Below are 16,004 nucleotides of genomic sequence, written 5' to 3'. Positions count from 1 at the left end.
GACATTTCCCTGACCAACAACAGGGGATGAACTCCCAGCTAATGAGACACTCTGACGTGCATTAGTAGCCTTTAACTTTAAAAAATTATGAAAATTTCCACATAGATGTCTAGATGTGCCAGAATCAATAATCCACTCACTACTTTGATGAGACAGGTTATCACCTGCTGAGTAAGCCACACCAGCCCCTGGCGAGGAAGAACTTGGAGGACGATATGCAACCAACTCATCATATTCGACACGACTTAGAGTGATAGAGTCACAAGGGAGATCAATCATCTTCTCTACCTCTGATTTTGTAACATGTGCTTTGGGAACATTTGACTTAAATGGAGGAATAGCAGGCCGTCCATGTTTATCCCCGCATCGATCTTCAAGATGTCCAGATTTTCCACAAAAATTACACTGGAGTTTACTTCTACCTCCCATCCCTCTTCCATGACCTCTTCCTCTAGTATTCATCATAGTACATCGTCCATAGCCAGATGAGACAGCTAATGCATATGTCTGAGTCTCAAGTTGAGGTTGTAGAAGAGAATTGTCAAGTCTACTTATTGTACGCATCAGCATGGGTGGGAACATTTGAACTTTAGCAACTGAATATTCAGACGATAGGCTTGTGAGGAGCCTAGCAACCATAGTCTGTTCTTGATCATCCTTTTGTTTGGAGCAACATAGCGGCCTATGAACATTAAGTCTCTCAAAGGCAACCTTGATTGAGGCATAATACTGGGCCAATGTCTGATCTCTTTGTTGCAGATTATATATCTCCTGCTCAACTTGGAGCATACGACTCACATTAGTCTCTTGAGAGTACGTATCTCGAAGGTTGTCCCACATTTGTTTGGCAGTTGTATAATAAACCAGTCCATCTGCAATATGAGGTTCCACACTATTCATGATCTATGACATAACAATATTGTTATCTTCTTCCCAGGTGATATATTTTCCTGTTTTCTCTTTTGGTTCAGATTCCAACATAATGTGCTTTCTACGATGACCAAACACCGACATCATAAAGGTTCGGTACCACCTTGCATGGTTTGTTTCATTTAATTTCACAGACGACCCATATGAGAAGGGATTGGCAAATGCTTTATATTCCCCAATAGTTTCAGCCTTGTGATCAGACTTTGGAGCGTCACCCATATCTAATAAAAACTAATTAAATATCCACAACCAAGATCACTGCAACAATACCTGTCAAATCAGGCATTCATGCACACCAGTCTCAGCCTTGAAGCGATACAAACCCACACACAGTCCACTGCAAATCAGGTCCACTACTAGCAACTGCAATCTCCTACGATCCACAAAATAATCAGATCTGAACTCAACCAAGATACAGCTCTGATTCTCTTTCTTGATCAGATCTCAACAACCACAAACGACACCCAGATCTCAGTGTTAAAATGTACTTCATATATATATATATACATTACATCAATACCCGATAGGGGTATTTTTGTAATTTCACATAGTTGTTTTAGAAAACAACTATTTTTATTTTTTGTTAAAATGTAATTTCTTTTTTTAATTTTTAATTTTCTTTTTTGTATTTTTTAGGAACCAAAAGGGGCTCCAACCATAGAGTCGTTGGAGCCCCCAACGGTCACAAATGTGACCGTTGGGGGCTCCCAACGACTCCATGGGAGCCCCTTTTTGGGCTCTCCTTTTGAGGCCCTTGGCTCTTTTTTTCTTTCCACTCCCTCTTGTATAAATAGGGGTGAACCCCTTGTATATTTTCATTCTTGAGAGCTCTCTCTCTTTTCAATAAGAGGCTTTTTATATTGTTGCCTTCTTAAAGGCTTGTGCTTGTATTGTCCCATAGTGGACTTGTGATATTGTCTCTTTTATTCATTGTTGTAAGTGCTTATAAGCACTCTTTATATTTCCGCAATATCTCATTACACTTAGCAACCACAACATCTCTGGTACTTCAAGCTGAATACGATCAGATTGGGTCTTCACCACGATTTGCAGATCAATGATTCTCAGATCTGGTCAACACCCACTTCAGACCTCATCACAACATCCAGAACTGTAACCATCAGATCTGGTCCACGACCACTGCAGATCTTCATTACGACGTAGATCTGATTTCATATTTGAATCATGACCGAGGTCAGATTGCAGATCTGTTATCAGATCTGTCCCACGCTGTTCCAAAAAAAAAACCTTCAGACGAACTGGAGATCTGATGTTCTTCACGCTATCTCAGCTGCGGCACACTAACTCAGGCACCCAAGGCCGTACGTGGCTCTGATACCATGTGATAGAAAGAGAACAAAGAAAAAAACAAATAGAGGACAAAGAAAAACTAGAGGGATAGAAGGACGTCTTATTCTCTTAGGTCTAATCTCTCTTTAGTTTGAATAGAGATTAGTCAGAAATAAAAATTACAGCTGGGTCCTTCACTATTAATTAAATACCATATGCAGTCTTAAGAATAAAATAATTCTAAAGTAACCGACTACTCTTAACAAGACATTTAATCCTGTCATTCGAATGTGCACTACTCGTGTGGTGTTGTCTCTTGCCAGTACGTATGGCTGGACTGTTAGATGGATTTGAATAATGAATTTCTTGATGACAAATTGCATGAAGTGTACATAGAGCACCCTCCTGGATACCCTGAGGCCGATCCCAAAACCATGGTTCTTCACTTAAGAAAGGCCTCGTCTTTTACATATTGTTGTAATATGCTCATATCCTCAAAGGGTATTTTTGTATTTTCTCATGTAATCTTAATATGTTTATTTACAAAGAGGGATGCCCCAGCCTGGGTACAACCTCTATTTTCCTCTCCTATCTTTTCTTTTGTCTCTTTTCCTTTGTGAAACAGGGAACACATACCGAGGGAAGCTGCTGCTTTTACATGTACTTGGATGAAATTGTGAAGCAGCTAAATGAATTATTCATTTTTTATTCAGCTTGGGATCTTGCACATTGTAATGCTACATTGACGTTGAAAATTGAAATGGACAAAGTTTATTATGTCTATTGTTTATGTACTTTATAATTCACAGGAAGTATCACTTGGACCTTTTTTTTCCCTCTTTTTGAGAGAACAGTATTCCCAGGACTTGCTCTTCCCATTGCCATGTTCTTTAGAAATTCTGGATTATGATGATAGACTGCACGTTGCCTTAGTTACCCTTTTGCCTGACCCCAAGTACTTGGATATGTGCAGGGAGTGAATAATGTCTCTATCATGCTATAGTGGCGGGCATTCTTTATTTTTTGGAATCTATGTATTTATTGATGTGACCAATTTTTGAAAAACACCAGCTGGTTGATTATGTGAATAATCCTTGCAAACAATCAAGTTTTCAAATAACTTGATACTTCAAATACTCAAGACACAAAATAAATGCACAATGTTTATAAGCTTTACACCACAAAAGAAGTGCAATAAATGCAGTGTTTATAAGCTTAAGGAGACAACTCCTTACTGCAATACATACCTTCAATGGGCTCACATAGCCCTTATTTATAAGCACTTTAAGAGACGTTGGGCTATTCCCAACCGCTCTTATTAGAGACGTTGGGAATCCCAACGTCTACCTTTTAAACTGTGTACAACAGTCAGTGGCTGACAACTGTACACAGTCAATCACTGACGTGTACAGAAATATTACATAAAAGAACAAAAATAAGAAATGAAAAAATTACAAAAATAAGAAAAAATAAAAAAAGAGGAATTACAATCATATTCAAAAACATGAATATGCGTAAAATGTAGAAATGACTAAAATACCCCTACAACTAAAGAAATATATATTATATATATATATAAGTAGATGGATACATGTACATATATATGTGTATATGTATCTTCTTTTATATATATAAAATATATATAGAAAATACATTGTCTTATGAATTACAATTTAACACCCCCCCTCAAACTTAGGGCAAGATGACCGAAAGTTTGCCAAGGAGGAAATTGAACCGCGGAGCACACAAAGCTTTGGTGAAGAAATCTGCCAAATGATATTCTGAAGTTACATATGGAAGATCTATAACTCCTTTCAGATACGCTTTTCGAACATAGTGACAGTCTATCTCAATGTGTTTAGTCCGCTCATGAAAAGTACGATTTTTTGCAATGTATATTACACTCTTGTTATCACAGCATAGCTTGGTGGGCCCTTCTATTGAGATCCCCATGTCTTCTAATAGCTGATGAATTCATACAATTTCCATAGTAGTAGTCGCCATGACACGATATTCAGCTTCTGTTGAGGATAGAGTCACTTTTTGTTGCTTCTTACATCTCCATGAAATCAGCGAGTCTCCTAAAAATACACAAAAACCAGTGGTGGAGTGACGGTTATTTGGGTCGCCTCCCCAGTTAGAGTCAGTATAAGCAATTAATTTTAATTCAGAAGAAAATGATAAGAATACTCCCTTGTTTAGTGTGCCCTTCATGCATCTCACAATCCGCAAGATGACACTCATGTGAACTGATGTTGGTGCTTGTTGGAACTGACTTGCACTATGAACTGCATAAAAGATATCTGGTCTAGTAATACTCAGATACATCAAAGATCCCACAAGCTATATGTAGGGGGTGAGACCAGAGAGAGGATTACTATCATCAATCTTCATTTTGGCTCCTACTATAGCAGGAGTTTTACAAACCATATCATCCGTAATACCTGACCTGTCAATAATCTCAAAGGCAAGCTTAATTTGAGATTAAAAATACCCTCTATGAGAGTATGCTACTTCAATACCCAAAAAATAAGTTAGAAATCCCAAATCAGACATTTCAAACCTATCCTTCAAAATTGATTTTACGCTTTTAACCCCTTTAAAATCACTTCCGGTTATAAGCATATCATCCACATATAAGAGCAGCAGAATGACAATCCCTGCATTGTTTTTTCTAACAAATAAGGCAGTAGTGTCAGTGAAACAGGAAGAAAAACCATTTTCTAACATTATAGAGTTAAATGTATCATACCAAGCCTGGGGGCTTGTTTTAAACCATAAAGTGCCTTTCGAAGGCGAAACACTTTCCCTTTCGGAGTCTCCATTCCTGGTGGAGCATCCATATATACCTCTTCATTCAGATCACCATTTAGGAATGCGTTTTTAACATCCATTTGATAGATGTTCCATTTGTTGATTGAGGCAACGTTAATGAGACATCGGACAATGACCATTCGGGCCACAGGGGCAAAAGTTTCTTCATAGTCAATCCTGTATTCTTGACTATATCCTTTTGCAACTAATCGAGCCTTATATCTCTTATGAGATCTATCATTCTTAGTTTTTACTTTAAATACCCATCTACATCCTAGTGCTTTCTTACCCTTAGGAAGATCTTGGAACTCTCAAGTCTTTGCCCTGTTGAGAGATAAAAGCTCACATTCCATTGCTTTAAGCCATTCATCATTCTTTTTGGCTTCTTCGAAGTTTCTGGGTTCTATATATGAATGAATGACGCTAAGGCAGACTCTATGTTTAGGAGTAAACGAATCATATGAAATAAACCTAGAAAGCATCTTTCTACTTCTCTTAGTTCTTCGTAGGTTTCCATCATTTGTTGAATTAGACCCACTAGATTAATTGAATTTTTCAATTGCACTCCTAAAACTGTTTCTATCTCTATGGGTATATGTTATAGGATCTCTCAATGCTTCTTCATTTCTATGTTGGGAGATAGGTGGATGGGAAGAGCTATCTTCTTTATCATTGACGTCATTATGAATGAAATCGTCATCACTATCATCATCATGTGCTAACATTTCAAATAAAAAAGAGTAATCCATGTTTTCTTCAAAGGGTTCACTCCTTTCAAAACCATTAACATTTTCCAGAAAACTCACATTTCTGGAAACATATAGCTTGTCATTCTTAATATCATAACAACAAAACCTTTTTTGGGTTTCGGAATATCCAAGAAAAGTGCAGGTAATGGCTTTTGGTGAAAGCTTGTCGTTCTTGTCAGTAAGAACAAAGCATTTACAATCGAAAATTCTTAATCGACTATAGTCGGGTTCTTTGGTATACAATTTTTCAAAAGGCGAGATATTGTTAAAGTTTTTAGAAGGTAGCCAATTTATTAGATAGACAGATGCTAAAGCCGCTTCAGCCCCAAAACCTTTTGAGATGTTTTGAGAAACAAGTAATGTTCGAGTTGTCTCTATTATATGTCTATGCTTCCTTTCGGTTAATCCATTTTGTTGAGGGGTTTTCATACAAGATCTTTGGTAAAGAATACCATGACTTTCAAGATAATTTTTGAATTCACTTAAAAGGTATTCTCCACCAGAGTCAGTTCTAAAAATTTTTAGATTCCTATTAAATTGTTTTTTAATCATCATATGATAGGTTTTAAAAATCAAGAAAACTTCATATTTGTGTTTAAGAAAATAAATCCAACAATATCTCGTGTAGTCGTCAACAAAAATGACATAATATGCAAAGCCTAATTTTTATAGGATTGGTGCCGGTCCCCATACATCCGAATTGATAATTTCAAAAGGTCTTGTTGTAAACATAGATCTTTGACAAAAAGGCAATTTTTTCATTTTCTCAAGAATACGGTCGTTACAAGTGAAATCACTTTTACGTAGACTTTTAACAAAAGGTAAATGAGAATTTTTTGCAATATTTGGATGTCCAAGTCTCTTGTGTCACACATTAATATCCTTTTGTTGGACAACATTACAAAACGAGTTCTTTGGAATTTGAAGGGAATCTACATAGTATAGATTGCCCTTCCTAGAGCCTTCCTCAATCAATCTTTCAGACCGACGATCCTGTATCCAACATTTGTTAGATGAAAACTTTATATCACACCCATGATCCGAGAGTTGAGAAACGAAAAACAAATTTAAGTTTAATTTGGGTATAAATCTAATTTTTGGAATAAATAACTCTTGTTTTTTCAAAATTTCCTATTCCTTTTACTTCAAAAGATGTTCCATCCGCGGTTGAAACAAAAGATGGAGAGAGATTTTTTGAGTATTCGGAAAAAGAACTAAAACATGAGTTCATGTGAAAAGAAGCACCCAAATCTAAAAGCCAGAATGTCTTACCGGGAGGAGAAGAGGTTGACATGGCGGCTCCGAAAATATCCCCTTTTAGAAGAGGTTGAAGTGCATCCACGATTTGTTGCAATGAAAGAGCTCCATTTGAAGATGACGAGCACTCTTCCTTTTGAGGTTGGGATGTAGTAGCCATGGCAAGTAACTTTTTTCACTTTAGGCAAATAGGCTTGATATGCCTCGGTTCCTTATAAAAATGACATAAAAGCTTGCTATAATCCTTCTTTTCTCCTTGACCACTTGAGTTTTGATTCTTGAAGTGAGGAGGCTTGTAGGTCCTTAAGGTACTTCTCGGTCTTGAGATGACATTAACTCCTTCATTTTCTTCATTATTGGAAGGTGTAGCTAGAACACTTGGGTTGTTCTTGCTTATACCCATACGAGTCTCTTCCCTACTTAGTTTAGTAATTACATCTTCAAGAGAGGGGGAAGTGAAGGCGGATAAAAGAGAAGATCGGATTTATTCGAATTCAGGACTAAGCCCATTCAAAAAATTAAAAAATCTATCTTCTTTTAATTGTTTATGACGAAGATCTATGGCTTCTCCACTCCACTTGGGTTCGAGCATAGCAAACTCATCCGAAATAGAAGAGAGTTCGGCAAAATACTTCTTTATAGTCATCTCTCCTTGATGAAGAGTGAGCGCTCTCTTTTGGAGGTAATATTTATAGGATAAGTCCCTAGAACTGTACATCTTCTCAAGGTACTCCCACGCTTGAGAAACCTTCTTAAACTTGATAATATTGGCATTAATTCTTGTTTCTACGGATGAGAAAATCCACGAGAGGTTTTTAAAATTTTTCATCTCCCATTCTTCATGTTTTTTGGTGTAGCCTTCAAGAGCCTTGACTCTTTCTTCGCCTTCAAGGATTTTTATTTCTCCTTTCTCCATCAAGGTTATCTTTGGCTCTGGTTCAAGAATCGAGCCTTGGACATAGCCCCAAAGCCCTTTCCCTTTAATATGAGCCTCCATGTTTCCGGCCCAAACGTGATAGTTGGTCCCATTGAGTTTGAAGTCTAGAGAAAAAATGAGTCTTTTTCACCCATTAGAGATGAGAGTTGATGAAAAAGAATACATACCACAAAGGATTTTTAGACATTTCTTGATAGAAGAGTCTTATAAAATATTGGATGAACAAGAGGATCCACTCTAATCACCAAAAAATCGAAGGCATGCTTTTTGAGGCACCCGAAAAAGTGAGAATCCACACGATCTTTCTTATTCCAACCTTGCTCTGATACCATGTGAATAATCCTTGTAAGCAATCAAGTTTTCAAATACTTGATACTTCAAATACTCAAGACACAAAATAAATGCAAGTGTTTATAAGCTTTACACAACAAAAGAAGTGCAATAAATGCACATTGTTTATAAGCTTTACACCACAAAAAAAGTGCAATAAATGCACAGTGTTTATAAGCTAAAGGAAACAACTCCTTACTGTAATACATACCTTCAATGTGCTCACATAGCCCTTATTTATAAGCACTTAAAGAGACGTTGAGCTATTCCCAACAGCTCTTATTAGAGACATTGGGAATCAGCCCAATGTCTACCTTTTAAACTGTGTACCACAGTCAGCCAGCCACTGACTGTTGTACACTGTACACAGTCAGCCAATGACAGAAATATTACATAAAAGAACAAAAATAAGAAATGAAAAAAAATTACAAAAATAAGAAAAAATAAAAAAGGAAGAATTACAATCATATTAAAAAACATGAATATGCGTAAAATGTAGAAATGACTAAAATACCCTTACAACTAAAGAAATATATATATTTTATATATTTATATATATATATATATATAAGTAGATGGATACATGTACATATATATGTATATGTATCTTCTTTTATATATATAAAATATATATAGAAAATACATTGTCTTATGAATTACAATTTAACAGATTACACTTGTCTCGGAATTACTTTTCATCTACATTTCACGTCAATCATTCTTGTGGATTCCATTTTTTCAAACACGTTGTCAGTTATCAAATTTAAGCTAGAAAATGACTCTTAAAATGTTTAAACCCCAATCATTTGATAGATGTGAGAACACTCGTAAGGGTTCAAGTAAGCCAGAATCTGATGGAACTTTTTGGCTGTCTTGGACGGTTGGGCATTGAAGACTATGACTGAATTAGGCAACTAAAAAAAGAAATGCAAGAAAATCTTGGACGCCTCTTTTTTTTGGGGTTCTAAATTCCCGTTTTTTGGCCTTAATACATTAAAAATATTTGTTTATGTTAGACAGCCTCATAATCTGTACTCGTGGTTCTAGAATGGCATTGCCAGCGCTTCATCAGTCAACAGATAAATAATGGCATCAACTGTTGGCGACTTATCCTATCCTTTTCATGAATGTTTCTTGTTTCTTGGTTTCTTTCTGATCCTGTGAGTTCCTTCTATTGTGATTGCAGGGTGGGTGTTGCAAGCTTCACCAGTTTGTTAGTTCAAAGAGTTGGTGGTGACATTAAACCTTTTACAAACATGCTGTTGAAGATTTTGTTTCCAGTGACTCATGAAGAAAAGAGTGGCATTGCAAAGCGTGCCTTTGCAGCTGCTTGTGCAAATTTATTGAAGTATGCTGTTTCCCCTCAGGCCCAAAAGCTGATTGAGGACACCGTTGCATTGCATATTGGCGACAAGAATGCTCAGCTTTCTTGTGCTATCCTGTTAAAAAACTACATTCATCTGGCTCTAGATGTTGCAAGTGGATATCACAGTGTAATTCTTCCAGTGGTTTTTGTTGCAAGGTCAGAAAATGCTCTACTATATGATTTTATACTAACAACTACGAGCCTGCTATTTTTCCGTCACATTTATGTGTAGGCTTTTATTTGCTTGCGTACATAAGCTTTAGACGTGTGCACACACATGCCTACTCACACACCACCACAATCACTGTTATTACTACTGGCAATGACTAAAGAGAACGTGAGAGATATTTTATTGGAATAATTTTGGCACTCCAAAAAAATTAGAAAAAGTAAAGAAGATACATAATGAATGTTCTTAATAACATGAAAGCTTGAAACACAAATTATGTAAAATAAAGGGCTGTAATGAAATGGTGTTGAAATATCAGTAGCAATGTCCACCAAATAGATACAAAAAGTGAACAATCACCAAGAAGCAACTCACCATGGAGTTCACTCACAAAACCCACAAAGGGGTATTCTCACAAAGCCCACACAAGGGCACACAAGAACATAAAAAATAATAATGTATTATTGATAAAATAATGCTAAGAAGCATACATAAAAATGAGGAGAATCATCCCGTTTTCGACAGTGTGTTGGCTGGTCAAAACAGAAAGAAAAATAACAAAAAATAAATTATACAAAAAATATATTTACAAAGGAAATATATATATGGGAAAACCAGAATCTTTGAACGGGTTTTCCTTCGAACCGTTCGGATGTGCGGTGGAATACCACACATATTTTTTCTCTAAAAAAACAGATTTAGGGGTGGTTTTGAACCTCTACTAAATTTCTGGTTTTCCGCTCAGAGATTTAGCGGCGGTCAAGACCACTGCTAAAAGTGCTGAGTGCGCACAAAAAAAAAATGATGCAACGTTGCCGTTGATCGCGCACACACACATATATATCACTGTCATCGATATTTTGAAAATATCTCGATTTTATCGGCTATTTCAAGGTAGCCGATAATATAAAGAATATATCGCTATATTTTCAAAATATCACCAGAAACAAAATATCGAGATATTTTTTGAGAAAATGTCTGTTTTTTTAAAGTTTGTATTTTCTATTTTTTTGTTTCTTTTATATTTTAAAACCTTTAAAACTTGTTTCTTTATATTTTTGAAAGAAAAATAATGCAAAACTTATTATTTTCTTATTTTTTGTTATTTATATTTTTTTTCTATTTTTTAAACTCTCGAGATATTCCCGAGATTTATTAACTTTTGAAAATCTATCTGAGAAATACCCTCACAAAATTTACCTTTAACGATACAAATGACTATGATATATATATTGTTAAATTACAATGTATCAATATCATATATATATATATCATATATATATATATATATATATTTAAATATATGTATATCAGGGGTATTTTGGTCTTTTTAATTTATGTAATAAATACAATCCAACATATAGTCTTTTAAATTAATTTTATTTTTATGTTTTTTATGTCATATTCAAAATATGACTATTGGGAAGCAGTCCAACTAGTCGTTGGACTGCCTCCCCTTTCCTCTATGTAGGGCTCTATAAATAGAGCCCCTTTTGTATGTGAAAGTATGCTCTTAGAATCATATTTGTGAAGTTATAAAAATATTTACTTTTACATTGTGTTCTGGTGAAGATTGTGATCTTGTATATCTCTTTTATGAGATTGTAATCGGTCCATTAGAGACTTTGTATTTGTACACTTGTATAGCCCTTTGTTGGCATTGTGATTCTGCACATCTTGTTTCATTTCGTGATATGTATTGAAATTTGAAAGTCATCTCAAGTGTGCTCTCTTTGTGGTATTGGACATCTTCAAGCATTCCAAGTCATCCTCAAGCCATCTCCTTTTACGTGCTTGCCACTTGTTAAAATATAGTGTATATATTTAGTTGATATACGTATATTTATACAATATACGTATATTAAGGGTATTTGGTCATTTCATGGCGTGTAATAAAATACAGTCCAATAGGGATTGTAGTGTCTTTTTTATTTAGGTTTTTATTTTCTGTTTTTTTAATGCAAAGTCAATATAACGGTTGGACTACCTCCCCTTCTTGTATGTGAGGCTCTATAAATAGAGTCTCACCACTCCATGTATGATATGCTTTTCCAAGCATATTTTTCTATGATAATAAAATAATTTATTTTATATTGTGCTATTGTGAAGTTTGTGCTTTTGTATATCTCTTTTATGAGATTGTTATCGGTCCATTAGAGACCATATTGTATTCGTGTAGTTGTGTAGCCCGTCGTTGGCATTGTGATTGTACACATCTTGTTTCATTTCATGGTATCAGAGCCTCGAGTTCTTGTGTTGTTGAAAATCATTTTGGGCGTGCTCTCTTTGTAGTGGTGGACTTCAAGCTTTGTTCTTCAATCTCAAGCCTTCTTCATCATGGGTGAAAGAGAATCCGTATCCGTCATCTCCTACAAGCTCAATGAAAGCGATTACTTGATGTGGGCTATCGCTGAAATGAAATGAGGATCTTCCAAACACGAACTTAGATCTGCACGAGGTGTCTAAAAAGACACTAAAGCATAACCCTTAAAAAGGGAAACAAAAGAAGAAATAAAATATTCTTTATTGATATGAAAACACCAAATGCTTAAGAAGCATTAGAATTGAAAATACAAGAGGGGATGCACCCCTTTATATACAAGTGGGAGAGGAGAGCTCTTAAGGAGCTCTCCTTTGCAGCCGTTGGACTAGTCCAACTAGTCCAACGGTTATAAATGTAATCGTTGGACTAGTCCAACAGTTACATTATTAGTTAAGTTCCAAGTGGAACTTAACTAATAATGTAAGTCTAGTTCTATTAGAACTAGACTTTCAAAAATTAAAAAGAAAATAGCAAAAAATACAGAAAAATAAAAATAAAATAAAATTAAATTATATTAATATATATAATAATAATATAAATATTATTATTATGTATATTTTTTACATTTTAACACTCCCTCTCAAACTTACGGTACAATGAGCGAAAGTTTGTCTAAGAGGAAGTAAAATTTGAGAGCAGCGAGAGGCTTTGTAAAGAAGTCTGCTAACTGATATTCTGAGGTAACATATGGCAGATCAATTGTCCCATGTAGAGATTCCTCTCTGACGTAGTGACAATTCATTTCAATGTGCTTGGTGCGTTCATGAAATGTTCTGTTGCTTGCAATGTAGATCGCACTTTTGTTGTCGCAGCACATACGTGAAGCTTGTGTTGCTTCTGCTCCCATATCAACAAGCAGCGCCTGAGCCAAACTACTTCCATGGTCGTAGTTGTCATGGCACGATATTCAGCTTCCGTGGATGAGAGAGAGACCTTCTGTTGCTTTTTGCATCTCCACAATATCAAAGATTCACCTAAAAAGAAGCAAAAACCAGTGGTTGAGTGTCCGGTTGTTAGGATCATCTCCTCAATCAGTATTAGTGTATGCAATTAAATCAAGTGAGGAAGTAGAAGGCAAAAAGAACCCTCTCGAAAGAGAGGTCTTGAGGTATCTGATGATACGCAAAACTGCTCCCATATGAACAGATGTGGGAGCATGCTGAAACTGGCTTCCTGTGTGCACAACATATGCTATGTCTGGTCTGGTAATGAATAGATAAGAAAGAGCTTCAACTAGCTGTCTGTAAGGAGTATGATCTTCAGGTAGTTCTCCATCATCAATCTTCATTTTTACATTGACAACTTCTGGGGTATCTACTTTCTTATCATCGGTAATGCCAGACCTAGAAAAAATATCAGAAACAAATTTAGTTTGAGATAGTAGGTAACCCCTAGGAGAGTAAGTAACTTCAATACCTAAGAAATATCTTAATAAACCTAAATCAGTCATTTCAAAATGAGATTTAAGAAAGTTTTTGATGTTTTCAACTCCCTGTTTATCGCTTTCAGTGATGATCATATCATCCACATATAGAAGAAGCACAATGATCTTTGCATCAGAACTCTTAATAAACAAATCAGTGTCATTCAAGCAGAAGTGAAAACCAATATCAATCATAACACGCTTTGGGTGCTTGCTTAAGGTCATAAAGAGCTTTTTTCAAGCGAAGGACTTTACCCTTAGGAATATTGAGACCGGGAGGGGCTTCCATGTATACTTATTCAACTAGGTTTCTATTTAGAAATGCATTTTTGACGTCCATCTGAAATATAGATCATTTCTTGATGGAAGCTAAGGCAATTAAGGTTCTGACTGTTGTCATACGAGCAACAGTGGCAAAGGTTTCTTCGTAGTCAATGTCATATTCTTGGGCATAACCTTTGGCCACAAGACGGGCTTTATATCTTCCAAGAGTACCATCACTCCTAGTTTTAACCTTGTAAACCCATCAACACCCTATAGGTTTCTTCCCAAGTGGAAGGTCTTGAATAGACCATGTAGAAGCCTTTTCAAGTGCATCTAACTCAATTTTCATGGCTTCTACCCATTTGACATCATTCTTGGCTTGATAGTATGAAGATGGTTCTTCATATGAGTGAATTAATGCAATAACTGCCCTATATGTGGGAGAGAAAGATTCGTATGACACAAATTTTCCCGGAGGCCTTGAGACTCGGGATGACCTTCTGGTTGGAATTTCAGAATATCTTTCAAGTGCACATGGAAGATTAGGCTCTCGTCGTCTTGAATATTGTATACTAGTATCTCTATGAACTTTTTCATTGTCGACATTGTAATCCAGGTCAATAATACCTTGATCATCATCAAAGTTATAGTCATGATCATATTCATCAGATTTTGATGTTAGATCTAACAAAAAGGAGTACTCTGTGACTTCCTTTGGTTTTTCAAAATAAAAAAAGCTCTCTTTTTCTAGAAAAGAAATATTGATACATATAGCTTATTATTTTTGAAGTCAAAACACCTATATCCTTTTTTATTTTCAGCATATCCTAAAAAGGCACAAGGAATCACACGGGGAAAAAGTTTATCATTTTTGTCCGTAAATATGAAACATTTGCATCCAAATACTCTCAGTCTACAATAATCTGGAGAAAGGTTCACAAGTTTTTCGATTGGTGTTATATTTTGTAAAGAAGAAGGCATTTGATTAATAAGATAGGTGGCAGTAAAGAAAGCTTTTGCCTAGAAATCTTTTGGGACTTGATTTGCTATTAATAGAGTCCTAGTGGTTTCCATAATATGGCGATGTTTTCGTTCTGCCAGCCCATTTTGTTGGGGTGTATATGAACAAGACCTTTGATGTGTGATGCCAAGCAAGTTAAGGTAATTTTTAAAATCTGTGGACAAGAATTCTCCCCCTGAATCTGTGTGAAAGATGAAAATTTCATTTTGAAACTTTTTTTTAACCATATTATTAAATGTTTGAAAGTATGAAAATACTTCAGACTTATATTTTAGAAAGTAAATCCATGTATGTCTGGAATAATCATCGACAAAGATAACATAATAAGCAAATCCTCCTTTAGAAATTATTGGTGTAGGACCCCAAACATCCGAGTAAACTAATTCAAGTGGTCTTGAAGAGACAAAAGTTCTATTCTGAAATGGTAATCTTTTTATTTTGCCAAGAATACAATCTTTACAAGTAAACGCTTCAGAATTACAAAATTTTTCTAGATTTGAAAAATGTTGGATTTTGGTTATACGAGGATGACTGAGTCTCATCTTCTTAGACAACTTATTGAGAGAAATAGAGAGAGGAACAAAGATTTGCATATGGTTTTTATTGATTTGGAGAAGGCATACGATAGAATACCTAGGGACGTTCTCTGGTGGACAATGATGAAGAAAAGTGTTTCTCTCAAGTACATTAGTATAATTAAGGATATGTATGAAGGAGTAGTAACCAATGTCCGCACTTGTGGAGGGGTGACAACCAATTTTCCTATAACGGTTGGGTTACATCAAGGATCTGCTTTAAGCCCTTTCCTATTTGCTATAGTGATGGATGAGCTTACGAGATCAATTCAAGAAAATGTGCAGTGGTGTATGTTGTTTGCTGATGATATTGTTTTGATTGATGAGTCTAGAGCTGGGGTTAATGCTAAGTTAAAATTATAGAGACAGACATTGGAAGCAAGAAGTTTTAGGTTGAGTAAGAGTAAGACAAAATATATGGAATGTCGGTTTAATAAGCAACGAAGTAGTGATGGGAGTGTAGTGAAGCTTGGTGAGCAAGAAATACCGGTGGATGATTGTTTCAAATATTTGGGATCTATCATTCAAAAGTATGGAGAAATTGATGGAGATGTAA

At 35.6% G+C, this 16,004-nt stretch overlaps 1 protein-coding gene across 1 annotated transcript in view; it reads left to right on the top strand.

Moving 5' to 3' along the window:
• The window catches only part of LOC149819701 (ARM repeat superfamily protein), a 133,901-nt gene that overhangs the window by 81,308 nt on the left and 36,589 nt on the right, over positions 1-16,004 (top strand). Inside the window, exon 27 of the mRNA XM_089982954.1 lies at positions 9,494-9,829. Within this exon, the coding sequence (XP_089839080.1) occupies positions 9,494-9,829 (336 nt within the window). The remainder of the gene's footprint in view (positions 1-9,493; positions 9,830-16,004) is intronic.

Source organism: Nuphar pumila, chromosome 12, assembly GCF_984573655.1.
Source record: "Nuphar pumila chromosome 12, dmNupPumi1.hap1.1, whole genome shotgun sequence".
NCBI lineage: Eukaryota > Viridiplantae > Streptophyta > Magnoliopsida > Nymphaeales > Nymphaeaceae > Nuphar > Nuphar pumila.
Note: the sequence above shows the minus strand (reverse complement) of the source record. Positions and strands in the feature narration are given on the sequence as shown.